Source organism: Lytechinus variegatus, chromosome 14 (genome assembly GCF_018143015.1).
Source record: "Lytechinus variegatus isolate NC3 chromosome 14, Lvar_3.0, whole genome shotgun sequence".
NCBI classification, from domain to species: domain Eukaryota; kingdom Metazoa; phylum Echinodermata; class Echinoidea; order Temnopleuroida; family Toxopneustidae; genus Lytechinus; species Lytechinus variegatus.
In genome coordinates, this window is record NC_054753.1 from 32,559,707 (window position 1) to 32,585,369 (window position 25,663).

The 25,663-nt window shown below is 32.6% G+C and overlaps 2 protein-coding genes across 8 annotated transcripts in view; both read left to right on the forward strand.

Annotated features, from left to right (window-relative positions):
- Positions 1-16,087, forward strand: part of LOC121427314 (ephrin type-A receptor 4-A-like) — a 41,724-nt gene extending 25,637 nt beyond the window's left edge. The window contains exons 5-9 of the mRNA XM_041623652.1: positions 2,918-3,156; positions 4,710-4,773; positions 5,088-5,196; positions 14,088-14,152; positions 15,945-16,087. Coding sequence (XP_041479586.1) covers positions 2,918-3,156; positions 4,710-4,773; positions 5,088-5,196; positions 14,088-14,152; positions 15,945-16,087 — 620 coding nt within the window. The remainder of the gene's footprint in view (positions 1-2,917; positions 3,157-4,709; positions 4,774-5,087; positions 5,197-14,087; positions 14,153-15,944) is intronic.
- The window catches only part of LOC121428087 (ephrin type-A receptor 4a-like), a 36,123-nt gene extending 11,664 nt beyond the window's left edge, over positions 1-24,459 (forward strand). Inside the window, exons 3-14 of one of the 7 annotated variants that reach the window (XM_041624665.1) lie at positions 2,918-3,156; positions 4,710-4,773; positions 5,088-5,196; positions 7,147-7,209; positions 9,666-9,716; positions 14,088-14,152; positions 15,921-16,082; positions 17,611-17,858; positions 18,136-18,339; positions 18,535-18,684; positions 19,284-19,471; positions 19,841-24,459. In XM_041624665.1, the coding sequence (XP_041480599.1) occupies positions 17,640-17,858; positions 18,136-18,339; positions 18,535-18,684; positions 19,284-19,471; positions 19,841-20,102 (1,023 nt within the window). In that variant the 5' untranslated portion in view covers positions 2,918-3,156; positions 4,710-4,773; positions 5,088-5,196; ... (3 more) ...; positions 15,921-16,082; positions 17,611-17,639 and the 3' untranslated portion in view covers positions 20,103-24,459. The remainder of the gene's footprint in view (positions 1-2,917; positions 3,157-4,709; positions 4,774-5,087; positions 5,197-7,146; positions 7,210-9,665; positions 9,717-14,087; positions 14,153-15,920; positions 16,083-17,610; positions 17,859-18,135; positions 18,340-18,534; positions 18,685-19,283; positions 19,472-19,840) is intronic. The other 6 variants (XM_041624666.1, XM_041624667.1, XM_041624669.1 and 3 more) reach the window with 6 other exon arrangements.
- Positions 24,460-25,663: the final 1,204 nt, after the last annotated feature.

A 25,663-nucleotide genomic window follows, 5' to 3' on the forward strand; every position in this document is an offset into this window, starting at 1 on the left:
ATGATTTGACATTCTAGCCTATTTATTTATTCATTGAATTAACTCGAAAAGTACTTAGTTTGAGACTTAAAAACTTGAAGGTTTTTTTTTACAATACGATGAACTTGTTGATGCATTCAAGAATTCTTTGCCAGAAGATAGAATACATTGAAAGAAATGGGATCCAGTTATTTTCAGAACCAATCGGGTTTCTATTTCAATAATTCAAGACAAAACATTGTTTTTGGAGACACCCTAGCACATTGTCTTGCTTATCATGAGTACAGTAGCTTGCTCCAATCAGTTCACTGCTTACAGCAATTAGACTGAAGGTGAAGTGCTAATGATTTGATATATTGTTTCCAGCTGAATATGTCTTGTGGTAAGTTGTTGTTGTCCGGATCATATTTATACTGACATCTCCATCTCTTTGCCCTCTCTCATTGAATAAACCGGTCAGTTCAGGTTTCATGAAGAGTGATGTTCACAGACTTGTTCTATAAGCTACTGAAAATCCTTGCATTTTATTGGTTGAGAGCAAATTACTTGGTAAAAATCACTGACAAAACCTTTATGTGAAATGTTCCTAAGATCAAGGAAGTAGGAAGCATATATTAAAATTTTTTTTATTGGTCATTGTCAAACATTGTTCTTGTATGCCTATGATTAGGAATGTTTTATATTTCATAAAGATATCTCCTTGTGCAAATCTGACTATGATCAGAGCAATCCTATTTCTATGAGTAAGACCATGTGTGTCAACCAAGACCTCATTTTTATCTACTTTCTTGAATTGGTTTCCATTAAACCATCTTCTGAACTTGTTTCAGGTCTTATTCCTGTGGGAACACTTTCAGTATGGTAACATTTTTTGCAGGAAATTTGAACAGCAGCGTTGGCATTCTACACAGTGTGTACTGCTAACATGCCCAATGCGCACACAATCTCTTCTGTGTGAAGAAGATTGCTTCCAGAAGAATGGCTGTGTCTTCATCTACATTGAAACCAGTTTAACAAGCAAAATTGTCTTGACCATCGCATCAGGTGGATTTCCAAACTGGTTTGGAAGACCATTTACGGTCGCTTTCAAGACCACTTTGAGTGTTTGTGTTACATTGGTTTGCAATAAACTGGTTTAACAAAGTAGATGAGAACGGGGTCCAAGTGACTTTAATATGATTATTGAAATGGACTAGTGTGTAGCTACAAGGCCAGAATCTGATTTAGATGATCTTTCCTTGGAGTGAGAGTGTGAAATTTATGTTCAGAGATGTTACTGTGGAGCTAGGCCATGGTCTTTAGCAGACACAGCCATTTGCTGTGAATGTCAATCATAATACTCTTTCCTACATTGAACATATATCCATATTTTCTCTCTCCTATCTTGCTATCTCTATTTCTTCATATTTAGTTCTCTCTCTTTCTCCCTTTCACTCCTGCCCTCAAAGCTTATGCACATCACTTGTTTTACATCAAATTTTTATGTTTAGCCATTGGCGTCAACTACTCAATCAAGCAAGAATGATGAGAGCTGTTGTTATTCCAAGGTCATTTTGGATGTGTTTCCTACTTTTATTCTACCATGATAATGACAATCAGAGTTCACCTTATTCATAGCTTCTGTGTATGCCGGAGAGTGTCGGAACGAGGGCTCCCTTTATTAAATCCAGATGTACCGAGCTTTGTTTCGGGGTCAGTTGTTATTGACGGAAATGGAAAATACTTGAATTCCTACGATGATATCATGATATCATTTTCATCAGTGTGAGAACTTTTCTAATCCAGGCATGTCAGAGAATCATTCATTCAGCTATGGATATCATTACTCTTATCACTCTGAAGACGAGTCATTTTGGCATCAATTTATGAAGAACATCATAAGCATTAAGTTTGGAGAAAAAAAAATTGTGAAAATTTTATTTCAATTACAAGAGAGAATGATAAGTTTTAGTTTTCAGACATACTGATCCATCACAGTTAAAGGAAGGCAATATTTTTCATTACTAAGCTTGGATTTAAAGTAGCCTATACCAAAGAATGACTTTTACCCATAGTTGTTTTGAGATTTAAAAAAAGTTTGCGTAAAGGAGGACATTTGCAACAGTCAAATCATAAGTAAAACAACATGCAAAATATCATACATTTAATGTTGGGAGGATGGAAGGAATAAAGAAAAAACAGTAGAAATTTTCAGTAACAGTTACATTCTTTTGGTGAGGCATCTTTTTACACCATCAAGCATTTGTTATTGAATACATGAGATACCAAGGCGTCTATCGTCTAATAAAAGACAGCAATGCTACACCTGCATTTCTGCATTTGGTAACTTTATCTGAGATTGAGAAACGAACCGAGTCTAACGACCTAGCTGAGGATGGACTTGTCGAGTGAGAAGTAAATTCGCCAATAATTGATGTTTTTGAGGAGAAAGTTTCGGGCAAAGAATTTAGGGGAGTAAATGCTTTCTTATCTCAGGCATCAGGAATTTGGAATTGGATCCTCTTTGCTGGTTTGCAGTAGTTTATAGAGATGGTAGGGGGGGGGGGGTTAAACCACCTTTGTGATAATAAGAAATTTGTGTTCTTTTTCACTGTAAGAAAAACAGTCTTGATATGCTTTTTTTCTTGTAATTCATTTTTAATGTGCCACATTGTTATTTTTAGTGAATATGATAAGATATTTTGAAATGTTGATTGAATTATATCACTTTGTCATGAAATGTTAACTGTGAAAAAATGAGATTTCATTTATAATTGATATGTTTAATATTGTTTTCTGAAACCCCTCCAGTCCTTGAGGTCTTCTTCAGTGCCAGATTACAAGAGGAACATTGTATCTCAATTGTATTCAATGTTCACTTTAAACATTTTTGCATTCAGTGATTATTCAATACTATTTGCCATACATTCATCTTGAACTGTTTATTTCTCTCTCTCAGTGCCTTCCGCTGTACGAGACCTGAAGGTAGTAGAGGATGATGTCAATGATGATTCGATCAAACTAAGATGGCGCCAGCCTCTCTTTCCAAACGGTGAAATCACAAACTATCAGGTGATTTACCGTACCAGCGCCGAGACCCAGGAGAATGTCAAGTACCATTACCAGGGTGTAACGGATGGAGAGGTTCAGGAAACCACGGTGCACGGATTGGTACCAGGAACAGAATATGTCTTTGAGGTAAGCACTAATGGTACATTGGTGTCCTTTGAATTTAGTGTTTGGTGTTTGTCCTCAAGTTTGGTGTTAAAATCTGTTGTTGAGTCCAAGTTAGGTAAGTCATAATGTTCCCTTGAGTGTTTTGAAGCTTGGTGTAAAAAATCTGTTCAGAGAGTTTGGATGATATATATGTATACCAGCCACAACACTAAACAGTGACTTTATTCATCTTTAATTTTATTCACCATAAACATATATGTAAAATATAGAAAGGTGAGATATGCATTATGATTTAAACAATAATACTAAAAAGTTACAAATTATAGGGAATGGGAAGTTGACAAATTTAACATTTAGCATTATGGAACATTGACTGCCAATAGGATATCCATAATAGATGACTACACCTCTACATGATTAATGTTTTCCTTGAAAACATAATTGTTATCCTGATTCAGGCTTTTCTTGCCATCTTGTCTAGAGATAATTTTTAAGTGACATTTTGCATTTTAAATGTCTTTTGTCGACTGTACCTTAACAATACATCCAAGGATTAGGAGCCCGTCGTCTGTGGGTGTAGCTGTATTTATGAATTCCTTTTTACTTTTATGAGCTATCGTCTTCAATATTTGTATCATCCTTGCTCAAAAACGCTTCAATGTTTTCCACTCTCTCACTTCATAATCAAAGCAGACTTAGATGCTGTAAAGGTCAGGGGTTTTTATTATGGACAAAAGCTTCTCTTCTTTATTTCCATATTACCAACTTGACATTTCTAAGTTGCATAATAATAGGGGTGCATCACAATGATTCTGATAGAAGAAATGTTCCTTTGCTAGCTATTGATACATGGTGTCTCTATACGTGAATACTGATTGCATTGATTATAATTGAGTCAGAATGCTGCTACAGTAAGCAGTATTCTCTCTTTAAGAGTTATTTTGAACATTTTATATCAAGGTCTGCAATGGATTCTTGTCTCTAAAGTTGTATAGTTTTTATTACACATGTAGAGCGCTTGATCATGAAATAGTTTCCAAGGATAATTCATTCAACGTATGCGTTGAAATCAATGAGTCTAGAAATGTACACCACTCAATTATTCAAGATAAAATCAATTGTTTGGACATTATATCTTCAATTATTTCAGAAAAATCAATTTTTGAGATCATGTTTCCATTCGTTATTGCTCTGGTTTATATTGACTTGCTTGATGAAGAGAAAGAGAAGTAGAGAGAGAGAGAAAGAGACAGATGAATACAAATATCTGATTGAAAAAACCACAGCCACAGCTGAACTTATGCTGTTTAACTTTGATCACAAAAATACTGAGAAAAGTGAAAATAAACTATATTTTAAAAAAGCTCTGCACTATTTTGTTTTACATTGTAGTCTTGTTCTATTTCAAGCAAATCAAGTATTTAAACAAATTTGTAATTCCCCGTACTTATCTACTTTCTTGAAACCAGTTCAGTGGAAATAGATTAATGTGTAATAGGAATGCTAGAAGCAGCTAGTCTTTCACTCTAATGATATATAATATTAATGGTCTTCTCTTGTTTATGTTTCCACAGGTTGCAGCCAATACTGCGAGTGGGGTAGGTGCCTATAGCCAACAAGTATTAGCTACTACATCAGGTTAGTCCAGCTTTATCTTTTAGTGTGAACAGGGTTTATTATGTATAACTTACTATCTTCTTTATGTTGTACTGTTCAGGTTATATTTCATTGAAAATAAGGTTTTTATGTCTGTATATGTTCCTGCTTTTGTATGTTAAAAAAGTATGATACGCTCTGCTTGAAATTAAAGAAAAAAATCTTCAAACAATCTTGCATAGTTTTTCTTTCGATTGATGTAATTATGTACTTTTACATAGTTCAAATGTCTGAATATTCATTTTGTTACTTTACTAATATCCCTATATGAATATTCATTATATTGACCTTTACAGGTTCTGGAGGTCAGTCTGTACCAACAGTCATTCTAGCAGCAGCAGTATCAGCCATCTTTATCATTGTCGTCTTGGTAGCTGTCGTCATCTTCCTTGTCTTCTGGAGAAGGTATGTAACCCTATGACCTTTAAGCAATGACCTTTGAACTATGAACAGACTTCAGCACTTTAAATTAACAAATGAAATGTATGTAGATTCCCAATTTTCACAGGATTTTTTGTTACCCCTAGAACTTAGTACAATACACAGTATAATGTTACTGAAATGACTGGAAGATTCTTAACGCCTTTGAATAGAGACTGAACTGAGCACTCTATAATCTAGTAAATAAATGACAAATAGAATACCCCCCCCACCCTCTGAGTATGTGTGAAATACACCTCCCACTCTTTATTTTTAATGTTTGGTTGGCAGTTGAAAATAATTTTTCTGAATAACTGCATTGCTGTGGGCTGTGCAGTTTCCTTTTCTACTTTCTTTTCCCAGGATTTAACTTTAAAAAGTTCTTATTGATTTTTTTTTCTTTGTCCCCTAATACAAGTTTGCAGTGTTTAAAACAGCAAGAATTTTTTCCGTTTTGTCAAATTGAGTATATTATGCAGCAAGAGCGATGTTGGCATATGAATAATGTTTATGTTGCATTGAAGCTGCAAGGCTGAGAGTATAAAATGATAATAAATTTCTCACTTAATTTACTTATTTAAAAGCATCTGGAAAACAACTAATTTTTGAAAATGAATAATTTCTGTATCTGTGTTCTATCTTTGCTGGAATTTCATTTTGCTTTTATTGTCCTGTATCTTGTTGTGTTAAGAAAAGAATGATTTTGAGTTTTGTAATTCCAAAGGCATGAAATTTTGTATTTTTCATTGCATTTCGAGTAAAGTAAGCATGCAGTATTTGTTAAGGCTGAAATTTTGAATTCAGACCCTTTTCCCCACAAGTAGATAAAAAAGACATACATGTATTTTAAAGGGTGGGGTAGGATTATTATTATTATAATTATAGGAAATATTCAAATTGAAAGCTAGGTCCTCATATACTAATCTCCCTTCCCTTGTTATTCATATCACATTAACCAAACTAAAGCAATCCTGCCTTCCCCCTTCACAAGATAAAAAATGCACAATCATTCATCACAAACTTATACTAATATCTTCCAATATACCTCTGTGTCTGTCTAAACCCCCATCCCCTATTCTCTTGTGAAAAACAAATGAAATGTTCATGTATGTTGCAAATTCCTCTTTGAAAAAAAAAAATATATGTAACAAGTTCAATTAATTTGATAACTGAAATCAAAACCAAGAGATGAAATAGCTTGGTTAAACAAATATCTATATATTTCTTCTATGTTCTCATGATTTTGGACCAATAATGCAATAATGAAAATTTGCTATACCTTTCACATTTATAATAAAGGGAGAAAGATAAATTGTATAAAAGAGCAACGTGTAGGGTAGATTTTTTTGTTTAGTCAAAGTATTGATGTAAATGTTTAATTGATCTTTGTATGTTACCTTGGTTATGGCAGCTAGCTTCTAAATTGCATGTTTTATATGAATAATTTATTAAATATTAAGTTGGTTTAATGTCATCTTCAGTTATGTGCATTTGTTCATGTGCTTGTGCATGTAATTACATATCTTATTGTTATTAGAAGCTAGAAATGTTGATTTATATTTCAAATTTTGTCTATGGTATGAGGTTTTGAATTTTGATACTTTGATTTAAATACAAGGCAGACATGTTTTTCAAACACCAAATTTCACTAAAAATTTATTTTTAATTTCAATTGACAAAGAGTACAAGATGCATGGCCAAGTCATGATTTCACATTTTATTTTCATGTGCTTTTTAATGATTTGAAAAAAAATAATGATTTGCGTAAAGGTTTGCATGATTAGATGGAACAAAACAGGGTTTATCAAATGTTGAATTTAAATTGAATTATAAAGTTTGAGTAAGAATCTGCCTTATAATTGCATGGTGATATTTCTTCTTGGTGTGGACTCTCTGATGTGTATTGTCTATGTGTCTCTCTTTCCATTACCCCAGAAAATCCCTGAAACAGTTGAGAAAGGGCTTGTCTCATACAGGCCCCGACGCCTCCAATACTCGGTAAATAATGATCGTTATCAGACTTTCAAACAGGCAGCTCACGCCTTTTGTGATAAAACATCAAAATAATGTCACAACCCATGCCCCTCTCAGTATGATTTCATTTAAACCCCCTAAATGCATAATGGTGGCTGCTAAGACCTGATGACACTGTTTTTAATGTTATTATAATTTGACCTTTGACCTATGAATGGTGAAACCTTTTCTTTCATTTCAAGTTTTAGCTCACTTCTTTTATTTTACCTTTTTTTCTGTGCTTTTATTTTTTACATTCACTACTGTCTAATCCTCTTTGAGAATAGTTTGGGTGTGATAATTTCATTTTGGTGAAGGGATTTCTATTCTTAAATGATTTTTTTTTTACAATTTTCTTCTGTAATCTCTAAGGTATTAGCTCTTTGAGAAACTCTTTAGAAATTAAACTCTTTAAAAATTATGGAAAATAGACTGACTTTACATTTATTATGATTATAATAGATTTAAAATACAATAATATTGTACTTATTTTCTGTCAGATCTAGTAGTTTTAGTTTCATTGATATTCAAACATACTGAATAGAATAGATATTGATACCATATATTCACTTTATAGTCTAGAGTGTGTTCCAATGAGTGAGAGTGTGTGAGTATGAGGTATGATATTTCTCTCAAAAATTTTCACCCAGCTCATTTGGGATTCATTTTTTTTTTTCTGGAATTCATTTTTTCTGAGGATTCATATTTTTTTTAAGATTTTTTTTTATGTTTTATTCAAGGGATTCACCGTCCATTGTAATTGCTTATACTGCCCTCTACAGTCACGTATTACCCTCACATCACTTATCACAGCAGACATATTTAACCATCACAACAATATATCTATATTCAGGAGTACTGACAAATAGCATAATATTATGAAACTTTCTCCCCACATCCAATTGTAATTCTTATTGTCCTCTGTGTAAACACTGTCTCATGTCCTTTTGTTTTGTCTTGTCTTGTCCTGTGTCTCATGTTGTGTGAAAGCATGTATTTGTTTGTATCTGTTTGATCTAATGTCTAAGAAGCATGTCTACTAACTTGACAAGCATGACCTGGTTTAGATAATGCATGGTCTTAATATTGCATGTTTTGCTTAAAAATGATTGCATGTTATATGTTTGATAATGCTTTGTGATGATTAACTAGCATGTACATAATAGATATCAGGCATGCATATGCATGGGTATTTGACTTTAATATGAAATACATTATTCATATGCATGTGTCATAAAAGCTTTTGCACTCTAATTTACAGAATTTTGAAATTAAACCTGATTGGCTGTTAATGAAATTCAACAATACTTTGGATTTAGATTTAAATTCTAAATATTTCTTTCAAATCAAGTGGATCAAATCAAATTTTGAAGTTAAATCTAAATCTTTATTGAGATATTGATTTAGAGCCTATCTTGATTTATTTCAAATCCATGAATTTAGAGTGAAGCATTAACAGTAAAGACCATCGTTGTTGTACTGTACTGGGTGATGGTGCGAACTTTCCAACTAATATTCCTTCATTTCCTCTGATAATGGTCATATAATCATATCAAACATCAGGAATTGTTAGATATTTGATTCAAAATCATTGAGCCGGACAGTCATATGAATTAACAATTAATGTATGGCCAGCTTTGCTTTGTAACTAAAAAAGAAACTTCTCTCACTAACACTGAGGACCTGTGTAGCTAAATATTGATTTAAAAAAAAATCATGTGTCAAAAGAATTCACTGAAAAATAAGTAGCCAAATGAAATTGTAATGGAGATTATGGCATAAGACTTAGTATATACCTACTGATTGCCTTTACCTTAATTATTTAACATGAAATTTCAAAAAAGATATCACGTATTATAAATATTGGAGTCAATTACATTGACAATTATTTTTCTTTTCAGAGTTGCCAATATCTCTGTTAGATATGAACTGATCAACTATTTGTAAGATGTTTTTTAAGCAGCTCATATGAATTGATTGAATCAAAACAATAGCTGTGATACAATGTATTTTAATTCTTGATTTTTAAATCACATTGTATCTATGTTTATAGATTGAATTAAATCATGATGTCTTGGACTTGTTATATACTATCAGAATATGTTGATTATTCATTAAGAGAATATTGTTATTGTGATTTTTGTCAGCTAGAATTGACAATATAATGTATATGTGCACAATACACAGTCCAGACTAATGTTTGTTTGCATATTAATGATTTGAAATCACACTGAAATAACCAACTGATACTGCCACTTGTTGCACACTGCACACCAAAGGACAACCAAATTCCGTTTTCATTTTGCTCATTGCATCCACCATACACCTATGGTTTGTCACCACTGGCAGAGGGAGTGAGTTTGGCTAATGTACTCACTGTTAACTGATTTGTGATTACTTGTTTCTGTCCCTTCCACTTATTAACTCTCCTCCCCCCTCAGATGGAAGGCCAAGCAGCAATTGTACTATCAGATATCCACTCTACCTCCTAGGTAATGAGAGAAGAGTTTTTTTTCTTCGTTTTTTTCCTCCCATGATAAATAAAATCCTCAATATTTTTTACCCATATTCTCTCACCTTTGTAAGTCTTATGGTTTTTGTGACATCCTGTCATGCATTTTTTTTTTCATTTTACAAAATCTTCATTTAGAAAAAAAATTATGAATGTGTCTATGTGAATTTCATTGAAATGTTGTGAAAGCTGTGATTTTAATTTTGATCACAAGACCATTTGACAAAATTTGCATTTTCTTGCATTCTTTCAAAAAATTTCCCTCCAAGACAGCTTCTCTTCAAAACAGTCATATTTACCCTGTATTTTCATGATCTATATAATTATAGTTTACATTCAATTACAAATAAAGTAGCAACTTTATGGTTTGTTAATTGATAAGGAGTTTATCATGATTTTGAGACGTTTTGACATAACTTTGGCCAGAATTGTTAAAATGGCTGTATATTATTAAGAGTTGTTGTAACAGGATGTCATATAAGCCATATGATTTATTCTAAAATGCTTTTCAGCTTTTCAAATTTCCTTTATTTATATATTTTTTTGCTTTGTCTTGCGGCCCATTTATCCTGAATAATTATCTCAATGTCAAAATGTGCATGTTTTTGTTTTTTGTGTTTTTCCCTTTTTCCTCACTGCCTATTGTTACCCATTCATTCTCTTGTGTTGCTGTTTTTTCTTTGTTTCATTTTTATAACACACACCAAATGCACATCTCTGATTAATGATTCAGTGTATACTATTAACCCAACTAATGATATTTGTATATACACACACACACCCCCCAACAAAAACACTAACTTCATCAGATTTGATTTATTACCCCATCCCAAGTTCTGTGAGACCCCTTCCTATTTGATTTAATAGTATCAGAAAACCATTTAGAGTAACCCCAGACTTATTTTGTTACCCTCATGTTTTAGAAGGACCACAACTGATCTTTAACCTGTCTTTCCCTCAACAGATTACATGCTATCTAATGTTACAGTTGCACTAACGAAACTGACTCCATACTGACCAATGATAACAATTAATTGTAATAGATTTGGTCGGTTCGGAGTCTGGTTCCGTGGTGTGATATTTTTGCAAAATAGGGAAGTTCACATATTTTTTTTTCATTCTAAAGTTAATACGCTCTGATTTATTTGAAAGTAACGATTGGTTTGTATTCACACATTCCACCAATTTTGCATTTAACATTAATCCCACATAATGTGAACTTCCCTAATTTGTTATATGTATTGTTTTCAATTTTATTTATATCTTTGAGAATAAGTTGGAAAACTAAACATTTGACAATTTACCTTTGAAATCACTGATGCATATTTGAAAGTGTTTGTACGTGCTCAAAAAGCTTCCTAGAATTATATAAAATTAGTAATTCATAATTCTTTGTTTTTTAAAAACAATATCTCAAGATGTGAAATTCATTTTCTGTCACTATCTTTGTAATATTGTTATCATATCTATACAATATGGTTCATGGAACATTTTATTTGACCAATATCATCTATACTTATTTGGGTAATTGCATTGGGCAGTTCTGATATTTGGGAATTGATTATTCTTTTTCAAAATCTATTTCGTTATGTCTCTCAACTGCATATTTCTTAATTGATTGATCATCTAAGCATTTTAGTTGATTTTTTTGTACTTTTCCTTTAATTTAAAAATCAGTCACTTTCAAGCTGAAATATATTCATGTATTAGACTTATATAATTTCCATCTTTGATTTTTATATTATAATTTTCCATTTCTTTTGAATACATAGTTTTAAATATATCTTTGCAGATTAGAAAAGAAAAGTACATGTAATTCATATATACTCAAAAAAGAATCAAATTCTTGAGAAGAAAAAGAAAAAGTACAATTTTCACTCATAAAGCAGATTACTAGTGACAAATTCTATACCAGCGTTAATCAAAATGGATTTGCATGCCTAGAAAGATTTGTGTTTTTCTTTCATTCCACTGAGTAGCAATGCACAATAGTTTTGTGATTATAGAAAAGTAATGTATAGAAATCAAGTTCTTAGTTCTTCTCTTTTTTCCAGCATTTTTTTTTAATAATGAATTTTCTTGAATTTTCGAGGACACTCAGTTTGATAAAGTGTTCAATGTGAATCATTGTTTTTTTTATGTAAAGCTGAGAGCTAAAAAGACGTCACTTTATGTGAAATAATGGTGCCCTCTTGCATGTTTTTGGGGGCACATTGGATTTGTAGCTTAGAGAGAAAAAATTATAGATACATGGAAATCTTGTGCAGATAAAACAAAACCAGTCACACACTTTATCTTTTTGGGTCTCTATACTTTATTACCTTGCCAGTGAAATAATAAACTTTCACATTAAACAAATTTTAAGTGATAAGACATTTTTCATGTAGGCCATTTTAATAGTTCTTCTTTAATGTTATGTTTTATTTGATGGAAAAAAGAGGGAAAATAACTAGCTCAGCTAAAGAAAATTGCTCTAAAATATGATTGTCCTTTTAGCTCTCTGCAACAATTATGTCTTTTGGCACACCAATGTAGTCAAATGTTGTTCTTGTTAAACAGACATTGTGATCAGTTCATCACAGCCAAACATCCACATCATTTCACAAAAGCACTCCAAATTGTTGAAATATTATTCATTTTGAATTTTTTCCATGAGTTTTCCCAAGCCTTGCAATTCGGTAAGATATCTTAGATAGTTCTGCAAACAAATTCTACTTGAATTTCCATTCTAGAGAAAAAATAATTGCAGGAAAATTCACAGACACTGCATTTTTAATTTGAATTTCATATTAAGGTTACTGAGGGACTAACATGTTATAGATCTTGTGATTTACCTCTGTCAATTTTCCATCCCTCACATGTAATATGGTAGTGAATATATGATACTATAACCCTGTGGTATACATTTAATATTTCACATCCCTATTCGTCTTGTTATCCTGGATCATTTTTCCTTCTCTTGGTAGAAAACATCTTTTTCCTTGATTAAATATTGAAGATGATTTATGACTTCACTTCTTGATTTAATATACTTTTTTGTTGAAAGATGATCAGATCATCCAGCGCTTTGAAAATTCTTTCTTGTTTATGTGAAATATTAAAAAGATTCCAGCACTGGCAGTGTTTATCAAGGTTATGAGCAGAGAGAAAATTGTTTTAGTTTCAAATACAGCCTGATAAAAGATTGTGCAATTGTATTTTGGAAAGCTAGATGAAAAAGATTATTTTCCAAATACTTACCTTTTCCATGAATAAAATGTGTTAGTCTATACATGAAGCTAATCTGATAACCTCTATCAGGATTCCTCTGATCAACCTAAATGAAGAATATTGAAAACAATTGAGGTAAATTTAGGAGAAATATAAAAGTTGAAACCTGTTAGATATCCAGTTGCTCTATCCTTTCTCTCAATTGATTTTCCCACCTTCTCTCCTCTCTATTTGTTCTGACTCTCTTTCTTTCTCACTTCATTCTTTTCCTTATCCCTCTCTCTTTCTCTCTCCAATTTTTTTCTTCTCTCAGTCTCAGTTTTCTCTTTATCTTTCTTCCCTCATTTTCTCTTTTCCTTTATTTTCTTTCTACACTCTCTGTGTTTTCCATTTCTTGTCACTCCTCTCCCTCTATTTGATTTGCCTTTTTCTTCATGATTCTCTTTTCCTTTGTCACTGTCTTCCCTCTCTCCCTTAACCCCCCCCCCCCTCCCCCCGCTCTCTCTCACAATCTCCTCCCAGAACATACTCATATATTCCGTATTAGCCGTAATTCCTGATTGATGCATAAACGCTTTAGATATATACCACCAGCGCACTCCATCAAACATTCTATCCAGAATGCCTTTAGCAGCCTTGTATATCCTGCCATTAACCAACCTAGAGCAGGCTCTTTTCCATGAAATTCACATCTTTTAAAAGCCTCCAAATGAGTATTTTATGCTAAAACGGTCTTAGAAAGCAAGCTAAATTGCCCCTGAGGTCTCTCATTTTCTCTTCATTTTTCTTGAGTCTTGGTAACATAAAGAAAGACAAGAAGTAAAGTCAAGTCAGGAAATAAAACATGTTGGCTTCAACTGACTATTCTAAATAAACTCTCCTTCCTTTCTTTTTTACATTGTGTTATAAATCACTTTAAGGCTATAGTCATATGATATATTTCATATTAGGAAAATAATCATTTTAAAACAATAGAACTGAAAATCATGCTGCTGAATATGATATTCAAAATGTAAACATTCTATATTCTATGAATTGAACATTGTATTTTTTCCAGCTTGAAATACATCGAACAAGACTTCTCATAAAATCAATGGCTTTTTTTATTTATAAATCTTTGTTTCCCCCTTTTTACTTACAGGAAAAAGGAAGTACCCCCATCAGAAAATGGCCATCTTATATATGCTAATGGCACAAATGGTGAAGGTAAGCTTGAAAAAATTGTCTTATTTGTAGAGATAATAAGTGGATGTAGAAGACTATGAACAATATTTTCTGTTTGATTTTCAATATTGTGTGATGGGTATTCTAGGTATGTTTGCTTATTTAAAGTTTTAAGGTTTTATTTTTTACAATAATCTGCAAAATCTCTAGAGCACTTAATATCAATAGTTTTAACTGCTATGCATTACTGTCATAACTTTCAAATAAGTTATGCCACAGGATTAAAAATGATGCAGTATTATATATTTGAATGGAGGTTATACTAAAAAGTAATCTTAATCTGTATGAATTATTGTGGATAAAATTGATCACTTTGCAAGTACATGATTTATTTTATTCCAACCTGTCACTCGACTAAATTTTCATAGATGTTTGATTGACAAGTGGCTCAATTTTTTCAAATCTTAATACTTTAATTACTCTTTCTCTATGATTAATCCAGAACACTTTTTATGGTTACTTTTACTTTAATTATTGTTTGTCTTTAATTATTCCATAACCTTCTTATTATTTTATATGATAATACATCAAATACTGCCTTTGGTTACAGTTTTTATGATAGGATGATGAAATCAAACCAAAATATAGAATAATACAGATATAACTGTAATCTCTATATTTAGTTTATGGAACACACTATTAAATAAATACCTCATTAGCATTGTAAAACTTGTTTAAAATGTCATCATATTGAAATATATACCAATCTGTCATCCCTGGTGTGAAATGCATCTGATTTTGGAATCCTGTCATACTAATTCTATATCAATTAATCCCATGCATGCTTGTCACTTTTATTTTTTTTCTCAAAAACTCAAATCATTTTCAAAGAACCTTATTTTTAGGCGAGAATCATATCCATGGAGATGAATAAAATGTGAATTTCTTTTGAGAATTTCTGTTTTTAACAAAATTGTTTGGGGATTAACAAACCACATTACAGAATTGTACCACTAACATGAAAAAAAAATTAAAAGGGGATTCTGAAGATACTTTGTTCATATTTCCAAATAAAACTGAATAAATATTCAGCTCGCTGCAATAAAGCCCTTGGAAATGTTAAAGAAGTAGGGACCACTCCCATGTGCTAGTGTTTGAAAAACAGGCAACAGACCAATTGCTTGATTAACAATTTGCAGTGTTGCTTTGAAAAAGTTTTGAATTACTAATAATCTATGTTTCTCATTTCCTCTTTCTTTCTAATCTACTGCATCTTTGTCTAAAATCTCCATCTTCACCTTCTTCACTAATATTCCATACCTATACCTATATTCATCATTGCTTTACCCTTTATTTCATATATCTGTTACTTCCATTTATCTTTTTTTTTCTTTTTAAAATTCTTTCCATCCTCATCTTCATTTTTACATTCCTTTTCTCTATCACCAACTTCATCTTATCCACTTTCTTTCCTACCATCCCTTTTCTTCATTTGTTTTTTATTATTATTTCACCTTATGTCTAATGATGTGTTAATAACATCTCTATCTCTGATAACAATTGTCACTGATGCTTATAAAACTTCTTCATTACTAACATTCTTTAATTATTCCTATCTCTTGAGTCAACATTTCTATCTTGATAATGATTTGTCACTAATGCCTTAATAACCACTACTAACATTCTTTGTTCTTATCTCTATCACCGCTACCTGTCTCCTTCTTCCACTTCACAACTTAATGCTGTGCTTCACCATCTTCCTCATCATACCCCACATCTCCTCCCTTTCGACATCATTTATGATGACCAGCAATCACCTTTGGTCACTCAACAGTTATTCTACCACCTCACATCAAGAAGGTCAAGACCTATGTTGATCCATTCACCTATGAGGATCCTAACCAGGCTGTCAAGGAATTTGCTACCGAGATTGATGCATCGCAGATCAGAATCCTTGAAGTCATTGGTGGAGGTTAGTACTTTGCTTTTATTTACGTATGTTTTTATTAAATAATTGGCGGAAAATATTGTACCGTGTTATATAATCCTGTCACTTTTAAAGGGTGATTTACCACATTCTACTCATTCATTTTTATGGAATGTATCAATACAAATATATCAATAAAGAGTTTAAGGACTCTGTATCAATAATTGATTTCACCCCCCCCCCCCCTCAATAAAACTGTCCTTTATATGCACTGTAAGTTTAAACTCAATTTATAAATGCCTTGAGGGTGTGACCACCATTTGATAGGAAAATAATTCATATTACTCATCACAGTTTGCTGTATACAAAGTAATTGTTCTATTACTCACTGAATTCACACATTCGTTTGAAACTGTCAATATTGTAACAGGAATTGTATAAAAGACAGGGCTTGCTCGTTTATGAAACATGTCATCAAATTCAACATTGCTATTTTTAAAGTTACTGTGTAGTATATGTGTTGGTTTTATAGTGTTTTGTAGTCCATCATGCATGTATGTTTATATATCTGTTATATGTCATTTAAGATGGGTACAAAATATTCACCCTTCGCCTACTGGAACTGCATGACCCCTGTATGTAATGTATGTCAGTCGCTTAATTCAGTAGTCAACCATTTAAAGAACCCTAAATTTTTTGTTACACAACCTTGGTCAACCCGAATAGTCTCATCAATTACTTCAAACCATAATGGACAATGCAAACACCTTCTCACCCAAAGCATAATGCCCACATGATAAATTAGAAAAAAGATAATTACATCATTATCAGCTTTTGATATGTCCAATTTCTAGAACAAGGTAAATATTAGGAATACAGTAAGTTGATGATTTGATGTTAAGATAATAAATGAGGTCATTGGTGGGAGACCTTACTTACTTCTGACTCATACACGCCAAAATGAAAATAAATTGACTTAAATTGATGGGAGCATGGGGGGTAAGAGAAGAATTTCAATTTGGAAGCAATTTCCATATTGATTTTGTCACGTTATGAATGGCATGCTAGGAGGAAGGTGTTATGATATGACAAGGAAAAGAAAATGTGTCAAAGGAAGAAGTCATCCCTGTCTGTTACCATCTCAGATTTCTTTGCAAATTATGATTTTTTTTATCAAAATATTTTGAGTTTTTAAGTCATTAATCTCACATTTTCTTTAAGATTATCTCTCTTAATTCTTCTTTTTTTCTCTTTGAATTTATTTTTTTTTTCAAGCTTAATTCCAATCTCCACCTCTCTTGCCCTGACTGTCTCTCTCCTATTATTTATGTTACTTCACTTTACTTTTCCTAGTTTAATTACATATTTGTTGTTCAAAGAGCTTCACTGTGTGATTTATAAATTGTATCATTCATCATATTCTGTTATCATTTGGAAAATTTTTTAAAAACTTTTATGAGAGAATATCTATTTTATGTGCGAACAGAAGATAAATGTGTGAATTGCATACTATTAGTAGAGAGATTAATGTAAAATGTATTTTATCATCTACCTCCCTTCTTTTTAAATCAAGGTGAGTTTGGAGATGTTTGTAGTGGAAGGATGCTTCTAGCAGACAAGACAACTATCAAAGTAGCTGTCAAGACCTTAAAGACAGGTGCAACGGAGAAGGACAGGTCAGACTTCCTGTCAGAGGCCTCTATTATGGGTCAGTTTGACCATCCTAATGTTATTAAACTTCTAGGCGTGGTCACGAGGACAAGACCAGCAATGATTGTGACAGAATTCATGGAGAACGGTTCGCTGGATAAATACTTACGGGTGAGTGGCTGAACTTACTGTCATAGATAGGTCAAACATTATGGTCATTATTATAGCAAGATTGTTATGTCCCCAAATCTGTTTCTTCAAAAAGTTTGAATTTTTTCTGGGGGGAAGGGGGTTGAGGGGGGAAAGATGCTATACAAAGATCTATGTCCAATGATGTAATGAAAGTCATGTCAATAAATTTCAGTTTAAAGAGTTGCCCTGTCATTTCACATAGTTGCCATAATACAAAATGGTAAAGTTCAAATGATATCTTCCTTTGTCATTGCAGGAAAATGATGGACGATTTACAGTGACCCAACTCTTAGGAATGATGCGTGGTATCGGTTGTGGAATGCGATTCCTCTCAGAGATGAACTTTGTTCATCGTGACCTCGCTGCTCGCAACATCCTGGTGAATGAACATCTTGTGTGCAAAGTAGCGGACTTTGGGCTGTCGAGACGCAAGGAGCTAGATGGAGCCTATGAAACAAGGGTGAGCTCAGAAAATCCTTAATGAAGTCTTCTACTCTCAGAAAAGCCTTAATGAAGAACCATTTCTGACGTGCATATGTTGTTTTTTTTAGAAAAAAAACCTTATACAGTCTGTAAATGCTATCCATAATCCTGCTTATTCATAATATGATGATTTCTAGTCAAGTCTCATTTTGCATTTGTTTGTGTCTCCCAGGGTGGGAAGATCCCTATTAGGTGGACTGCTCCTGAAGCGATCGGATACAAGAAGTTCACGTCAGCCAGTGATGTGTGGAGCCTTGGGGTAGTGATGTGGGAGATTATGTCGTATGGAGAAAGACCATACTGGAATTGGCCAAACCAAGATGTAAGTATACAGAAGAATCAATCCATTCTTTAACTGAAATATTTTCATTTGATTGCTCCAGGTATATGGAATTCTCCGCCTATCCAACTTGGATTGTAACAACGTTGAAACCTTCAAATCTGAACTAAAGACCTTACTTTTCCACCATCTATGTGAATGATGCGTGACATATTGTCGAAGCCGATACCTTTGAATGTTTTTCACAGATATATGGTACTTTACAAATATTGTTTATCATCATACAACTCCAAATGTGGTGCCTTTCTGAACAGTTATTACTTAGTTTTTAGTGACATTGTTTTATGGAGGAAGATGTTGCAAAGTCAGATGAGTTTTGAGTTGTGCATCAATGATAAAGAACTTTTTATCTATTTTAAGGTTCAAAAGCTTCTCAGTTTCAGTAAATTCCAAGCCTTTAAACTCTGGAGTATATGTGAAGAAGAAGGGAATGCACTAACTTTGGAGATAATTGTTCAACAAATAAATATATACAATAAATATATGGGGAAAATAGGCAGTTACTCCTGCTTTGAACTAAGCCAAAAGATGTTGAATGATGGTCTGATTAATGCAAGATCTTTCTATTGCTACTATGACAGGTAATCAAAGCTGTTGAGAAGGGTTACAGATTACCACCTCCTATGGAATGTCCTGAAGCTATTCATCAGCTCATGTTAGACTGTTGGCAACGAGATAGAAATCACCGTCCAACCTTTGCCACTATCGTCTCAACGCTGGACCGGCTCATCAGAAATCCCAGTGCACTCAGACCCCTCGCCAAAAATGGGTAAGTTTCAATAAAAAATATTCCTTGTTGATGATTACCTCATGGCATGTTTTCCATCAGCAAGAGATTTACCCACATTGTGTGCTGCACTTGACCTAGGTGAGGTCAATTGATTCCTTGAATGCACGGAGCACTAGAAACAGCAGCTCAACATCTTTAAAAAGAAGTAGAGATAACAGGAAATAAATTTGAAAGTTTTTCAAAGTAAGTGATTCTAGGTATTCATGAAAAACATATCTGAGTTTCATCTTAACTGGGTATGAATGTGTATGCAGAAAGAAATATTGATACTTGAAGTCATATTCCTTGTATGAATACAATAACTTGTGAAGATTTTAAATTGTTTGTGTTTTGATCTTGCTGATACAGGAGTCCACTTGGCCTCAGCTCTAGCCTCAACGATCTGAGCCGCTTCAACTCTGTCTCTGATTGGCTGGATAGCCTCAAGATGGGACGCTACAAGGATTCCTTTAGTGCTGCAGGTTACGTCCGACTAGAAGACATCGCCAGACTATCACAGAGTGACCTACCAAGGTTAGGGGTCACTCTTGCTGGACATCAAAAGAAAATTATGAAAGGCATCCACTCCATACGAGCTCAATTAGAGCAAGCAGCAGAGACCTTGGTCTAACCTTTGACCCCCTGACCGTTCAACTCTGACCCAGCTAAACAGTTCATTAAAAACTTTACATGCATATATTGATGGATGTGTTTGGCAAATGGATGTTTCCCCCTGGACTTTATCAAAGCATGAAGGGAGACATCATCCCAAGCAACAGTTTTCTTGTAACTGTTCTTGAAAAGTCTCACTGTCTTCAACCCTTGATGGTTGTGTCCAAGATCTTGTCACAGGTCTTGTGTCTGAGTCTCACATTGGTTCTCCAAGCCTTGTTCATAAATGACTTTAGAGACTTCTCTGAAGGATCTTCTTGGAGTGGGTCATAGTCACTCCTTGTACACCAAGAAAGCTGGAAGGTTCTTACAGGTCTGACGTCCAGAACACAGAGTCTCACATCACGCCTCCAAGCTTCACTCCTAAAAGCCCTCGGAAAGTTCTTTGAAGGAGCTTCTGGATGTCGGACACACCTTGTTGACTGAGCCAGCTGGAAGGTTCTACGCTATGAAGACTTGAAATATGCCTGTTACAATTGGACAAAAGCAGTTAGTACAAGAGATAGACAATTGCAAATATATCTTGAAGCATCAACCTATGCCATCAACAATGTCACCATATTCATGTAGATAACTTTCAAATCCAAAATGCTGAATCTTCCCGTAGTTTTTACGCAGCATCCCAACATTGATTGCCTTGTCCATCTTTTCCGCAAGTATGGATCGGGGCTTCAATCAGAACTTCCTTCGCACCTGATATTTCTTTGTTCGCTGATCGACTCCGAGTAAGCAATGCAATTGAAAAAATCCTAGAAAATATTAGTAATGTGAATGGATCTACAGAATGGTTTGAGCTTTGTAGTTTGTACTGTGACAGGTTTGAAATGCTATGAGTATAATGGGAAATGGAATTAGTCAGGAAAATATACTGTACTTGGCCGATTGAGAGGACAAATTCCAAAATATGAATTGAATTTCTCCATGGTCTGATACACCTAGATTTTTCTCTAGATGGAAGTCAATTGGAGCGCACAGGAATTCAAAGTATTCAGATATGAAATCAGATTCAGAAATTGCACTGCCAGTACGGATTAGGGAAATGAAATCATATCACTCTACCGAGTCTAAATACTGAGAGTTCTAAGAAATATATACATGTATATACACAACATTCTTTACCTGGACTGATTCCAAGTTAAATCAAAGAAAAGAAAGAGAAAATGAAGTAACTTATTTTTATATCATATCCGATGTTGAGAAGTGATTGACTTACAAACATTGCTTTTAACGGCACATCAGGTACACTAACAAACTTTCCCAAATACCGTATTTCATTTTATTTGACAAAGTTAAGAAGGCGTCTCAATCCACATACATTGTTACAGGGTATCTATTATGAAAGATTTCTGCGACACCAAGTTGTGTTTGGTGGTATTTTCATCGTAGAATGAGTAATCATTTGTCAAAAATAGACTGACATCTTGTCAAATGTGACCGAAGTCATTTTAAGTATTTTGTTGAATTCTATTCACCCAATATTTAAGGTGAACTGACTAGATACCCTTTTGAAAGTTAGATATACTTTCATTTCTAATGGTGTTGAATTTAGTTTGACTAGTAAATCTGAAAAGATTTATGTTCAAGTTTTGTGAAGTAAAGAAAAAACTCAAGTAAAGGACAATCATAGATTAAGTATTTGAAGCATAATATACTTTGTGCTTATATTTTGTGATTTGATATGTATATAGAGAGCTACTGTGATATATGTTGAGATGTAGAACTCTGCTTCAGAAAATTGATATCGTTTTAATTCTTTTCCCGCTTGTATTTTCAGTTATTTTTTAACCAACTAAGTGGAAAGGCATGATGCTATATGGTTTATTTGGGAAATTTAATATTTTTGTTGTTTAATCATATGTATAATTTGTTCAACTCATGTTTGTGTGAGGGAAATGTTTTATATTTGTGTGTTGAAAGTATTCAAACACTGTTGTGTGATGAAGGTAGTGCTATTTCATAACAGTTCATATGAAAAGATACTATTATTCATTCAAAGGAAATTAAAAGTATGATTTTGTGCTAGAATTAAATTAATTGAACATGATATACCAAATATTTTAATGTGCCAATCTAATGATTGTTCTTGGTCTTTTTTTACATGAAATAAAAATGTACAAGATAATTATTTTCTTTTTATTCTCTAACTAATAGGTAAGAAGTGTAATGTTAGAAGGTGCAAGAAATTATTCCATAGTATTGATGTCAAGCTGAGGATATTAAATAAATCTCCCCTGTATAAGTAAATGGAACATCTCTTCTCTCTAGCCCTTAACTGTGGATTCATATGTAATTTCAGGCTGATTTAGGGTTTGTCCACTTTCTTGACTGGGGGTGTGTGAATAATGGTTTGTAACTTGCCAGTACTATGAAATGTTGCTGTCTGTTTTTAAACCTCTTTTGGGATTTAATTGTATAATTGGATTTAATTTTGTCATGAGAAGTCAAAAGTTTTAAAGTAATTTATTGTAAATTAAGTATTTTGCATAGACAATCAAGTAATATATTGTATTTTGGAGGGAAATCATAGATTTTCCAGGGTGAAGATGTGTCTCTGTGCTGTCTAATTTTTGTATTACAGAGTGATTTTTACAACTATGATAAAGTAATATATGTATAGCGGCTATCATGTGAAATTCCAAGTTGGATTTAATTTGGAAGTGTGATTTGCATTTCAAAGCATCATGACTATTACACTTTCAGAATATAGAGTCGTTCACACTGGTTGTTTACTTGAGAATTAATTTTGATTCAACTTGTAAAATACCAAGGTTCCCATCAAGCAGCCATGGTCTGTTGTGTAGTGGATTTAATGTAAGGATGAAAAGGCCATATGGATATGCTATTTTTCAGAAACTGCACACAAATATGATGTTAGAGTGAGCTGTAAGCTCCCTTTAGATTAAATCAAATTAAATGAAAATATGTTCAATTACTTGGAATAAAAATCATATAGATCTCAAAGATCATGATATAAACATATGGTTAGGGAGAAATTCATAGGAATGTTCTTAATGTTATTTCTAAAGTGGTATTATTTTATTTGGCATGATTAATTTGTTATTACAAAATGATTATTTTTGTTAAATTATTAATATTACATTTTTGTGTATGGTATTCTTGATTCACTGTCCTGTATGTTTAAGGAATTTTACATATCTGTATATTACATAATCCACATCCAAGTGTCAGCATAAATAGCACAAAGTTTTATTTGAGAAATAAGTCTTAATACAAAGGATAGTGTTACAATTATTACATTATTAGTCTGGTAAACCAACTGTACGATCAATCGCTAAGTTTTGTGATACTGTCCCCTAGTGTATTCTGTGGTTGGTAACATAGAGCCTTGTGATATAAAAGATACAATTAATTGTAACTATATGTTTATGACAAACCTTGTACAAAAAGAGTAAATCAGTTGTTGATATTAATTGTATCTTTATATCACAGGGCCTAATTAATATAACTTGGACTTGTTTTAAGCTCTGAAATTCTGAATGAAGGAATTCTGTGATTAAATTTTTTTGAGAGAGAATGCTCACGCTGAAATATTTAATTCCACATCGATTTGAAATCATACACTTTTCCCTCTATGCAAAATAGATGAGTCACTCGAACCAAGACGTCTGTTCGTTCGGGGCCAGGGGTTATAATGCCTTTCTGCCTCTGAATGTGTGTGTATTGGTTGCGCATGTGGAGCTGCATATATATGTTTGTTTTATATCTTGATATATAAAATCACATATAGGTATATCATCATCAGTGTATATTCAATGTAATATGCTTCCAGTTTTGATGATGTTGGTGATATGTTGTGATTGTTGTATTATATTTTAACCCATTGCCTACTAGTATTGGTTGGTCTCTATATAAAGCTTATAGGGATCATATATGTCAGTAGTCTTTGGATTAATATGTGATTGTGATAAACAGGTGTTTAAATACTTCGGTTCTCTCTCTTTATGTCTGTGCATTTTTTGTCATTTTGTTGTAAAGCTTGGCTTTTTTATATAAAAACCGCTGTGTAAAATGTGTAAAATATTTGAGAAATTATTATATTGATATACAGAATTTTTGATGATATAAAAGTGGTTATGATGATGAAAAGTTTTGTTGTATAAGCATGTGAAATATCTTAAAATGATATGCAGTTTTGCTTATTTTTTTTATGTGACAGTGATTGATATGTGTTTCTTGATCTTTGTCTGTGCAAAAAGTTGTATATTTCGGAGAATATCATTTTCTTCGATGTTTTCTGAAGAATTTATTGTGGGCGTAGTACTGTTATGCTTTACATCTTTTGTTATTTTCATCTTCTTAGTAAGATGAAAAAAAGAATACATATAATAATGTATGAAAGGCAACATTGCACTTACAAAATGCAATCTATATTTACATGTACATTTGACTAAAGCGAAGTGCTAGATTACATGTATGTATATACTTTTTGGTTCACATGCATAACAGTATTAATAAATGCATTAGCATAATCTTTTTTTTTTTGGCCTAACTATAGGTCTGGCTGCTTTTTGAGACACAATTCCTTTTAATGCCCCTCTTTTTCTAGTTTCAATTAGGTTTTATATGTTTAAAATGTAAATTCTTTTTTATTAACAGCTCAGTAATGATTGCACAGCATTACATTCAGTGTATGTATCTAAACCCTCACAATCTAACTCATATTTTTTTTTATTTCTTTTTCGGATTTTTTCCAAGTGTTAAAATCTCAGTTTTAGAAATATTTTAGTTTGTATTAGAAGATCACAACTTTTTCAAGTTATGTTGTTTGTTTTCTGTTTTTGCTTTGCATTCCGCCTCTTGTTTTGTTTTTCTAGCTTCACAATACTACTACTAATATACCCTGTATTCTTCAGATAGTTAAATTTTCGATGTATTTTCGAGAATAAATAATGTAAAAGAGCAATGTTTGAGCAGTGAAATTTCTTCAAGCTGCCTTTTCAAATTTGATACAGAGTCTGTACATAGGCTATTCATTTGGACAAGATTATAACAAGCAATCAGAAATTTTATGAAGCTGTTATGAACAGTTCATTTCTAGCATGAAAACAGTATTTAGTAAGCATTCATCAACACATTATCGTATAACAATTCAATGGCTTAAATTGGGAGTTATGTTAGGATGAAATTTCTAGATAGGAGTATATCTCCTCTGTTATAACTTTTGTTTTAATGAGTTACAACCCTTCCTACCAAATCTGAACACATTTTATTTCTATGTATAACATATCTTATGGTGCCAAACATACCATACACATGAGTAGTCGTGTAAAGATCTGAATTAAACTTTACAAATGTATATGCAAAACCTTGCAGATTTGAATTTAAAGCTTTTGTGAATTTCATTTGAATTTAAACATTACAGATTTGATTTGAAATCATTTGGTATTAAAAAATATTCAGGATTAAAATTAAAATTAAATTAAGAGTTTTCCTGGTTTTCATAATAACTATGAAGATGATGTGCAATCAAAATTAGATTTCACAAAAAATGTTTATTTC